The sequence below is a fragment of the Otolemur garnettii genome, unplaced genomic scaffold (genome assembly GCF_000181295.1).
Source record: "Otolemur garnettii isolate 467f Iridium unplaced genomic scaffold, OtoGar3 scaffold00016, whole genome shotgun sequence".
Classification (NCBI taxonomy): Eukaryota; Metazoa; Chordata; class Mammalia; order Primates; family Galagidae; genus Otolemur; species Otolemur garnettii.
Genome location: NW_003852411.1, coordinates 7,723,278 through 7,724,944, shown reverse-complemented (window position 1 = coordinate 7,724,944; position 1,667 = coordinate 7,723,278). Strand labels below are relative to the sequence as shown.

The window sequence follows — 1,667 nt, the reverse complement described above, 5'->3', positions numbered from 1 at the left end:
GTTTGTGACAATAAAATACGGTACATGTCACGCTGACGAACGATGGAATCAACAAGCTGCATTTGATGTTGTCGCGACTCACGGAGTTGCTCCAGTTCAGTGAGAGCGCTCTCAAGTTTGAGCTGAAGCTCAGTTATTCTATAGGAAAAGAAATCAGTCTATTTTACTAGACTGGACTGAGAGTTAGGCAATTATAATTTCTACTGTAAATTACCTAAGCATCTTCGTCTACCAGTAGGCATACACTTTTGTGTCTCTTGTCCTTTCTTTCTTTTTCTAATTTTTATTTATTTATTCTTTTTTGAGACGGGCTCTCATTCTGTCACCCTGGGTAGAGTGCAGTGGCATCATCATAGCTCATGGCAACCGCAAACTCCTGGGTTCAAGTAATCCTCCTGCCTCAGCTTCCCAGCAGCTAAGACTACAGGTGTGTGCCCCCACTCCCAGCTAATTTTTTCTATTTCTGGTAGAGACAGGGTGTCTTACACTTGCTAAAGCTGATCTTGACTTCTGGACTCACATGATTCAACCATCTTGGTCTCCCAGAGTGCTAGGATTAAAGGTGTGAGCCACCTCACTTTTTAAATCCTACTATATAGGACTCATGTACTTAAACTCAATAATGCAATCTGAAAACTTTGCTGCAAAAATTGAAACAATTCCACTAGTCTCAACTCTATTCTTCTGTTGCTTTCATAGGTATTCTTCCCCCTCTAGTATACATGTTTTTTGAAAAAACTCTTCATACCGCTTGAGTAATTCCTGCATATGTTCTCCATGAAGACTAGTCTGTTCCTTGAAATCCTAGCCTAGGTTCCCCACCTCTGTGTTACCATATATAGGCTTTTACCTGTTATAGCACACTGAACAAAAATTATTTACTTAACTATTTTATTATCTATTTTGTCTGTTTCATCCATATTTGAGGTCCTGAAGTACAATTTGGTATTTATTTATTTTTGGCACTGTAGCTTATTCCTGTCCCCCAAATCACTACAATCACAGTATCTAGCAGCGAGGCACATAAGAGATGTAATAAATGTTTGCTGAACAAACTGAGGTAGTCAATTGCTTACTTAGATGAAGTTGTTTCTTGTTCTTCTCTTTCTCTGGTTTCTCCAAGTTCTCTAAGAGCCACTAAGAGACGCTGATTTTGTTGTTGAAGTTCTTCGATATTTCTGTAAGATACTAGATGCTGTGATATTACTTCAGACGAACTACTTATATCAGCAGAGCTTACTTCCTCATCACGAATTACATGGTTGCCCCTTGCTTCTTCAAGTTCCATCAAAAGCACTCTAATCTAAAGATAAAGTTTTGATATGTGTTAGTTTTGATTCTGAAAATGTTTAGAAAAAAAGAAAAATTTACAAACAAAAGCATTACTTATCAAAACTTAATTTGTACTAACAAATTATCTTAAGGAACAAAGTATCAAGGTTTATCATTTTCGATATTAAAACCTAAATGGGGGGGAAGGGCGGGGGAGGGGAGAAAAAAACCTAAATAAAGGAAATTTTAATAGAGTATATCATTTTTAAGTATATAATGAAGGTTACTAATTAAAAAATAGTGAATTATAAATCTAGAAACATAACTCCATTTCTGTAAAATGATGATCAAGTAACACCAAAATAGAGATATTTTGTGTGGGTTTATGTATGTAT

The 1,667-nt window shown here is 36.2% G+C and overlaps 1 protein-coding gene across 1 annotated transcript in view; it reads right to left on the bottom strand.

Moving 5' to 3' along the window:
• Window positions 1-1,667, bottom strand: part of TPR (translocated promoter region, nuclear basket protein) — a 63,529-nt gene that overhangs the window by 37,622 nt on the left and 24,240 nt on the right. Inside the window, exons 14-15 of the mRNA XM_012802573.2 lie at window positions 1,077-1,303; window positions 3-138 (exon numbers count right to left, since the gene is read on the bottom strand). Coding sequence (XP_012658027.1) covers window positions 3-138; window positions 1,077-1,303 — 363 coding nt within the window. The remainder of the gene's footprint in view (window positions 1-2; window positions 139-1,076; window positions 1,304-1,667) is intronic.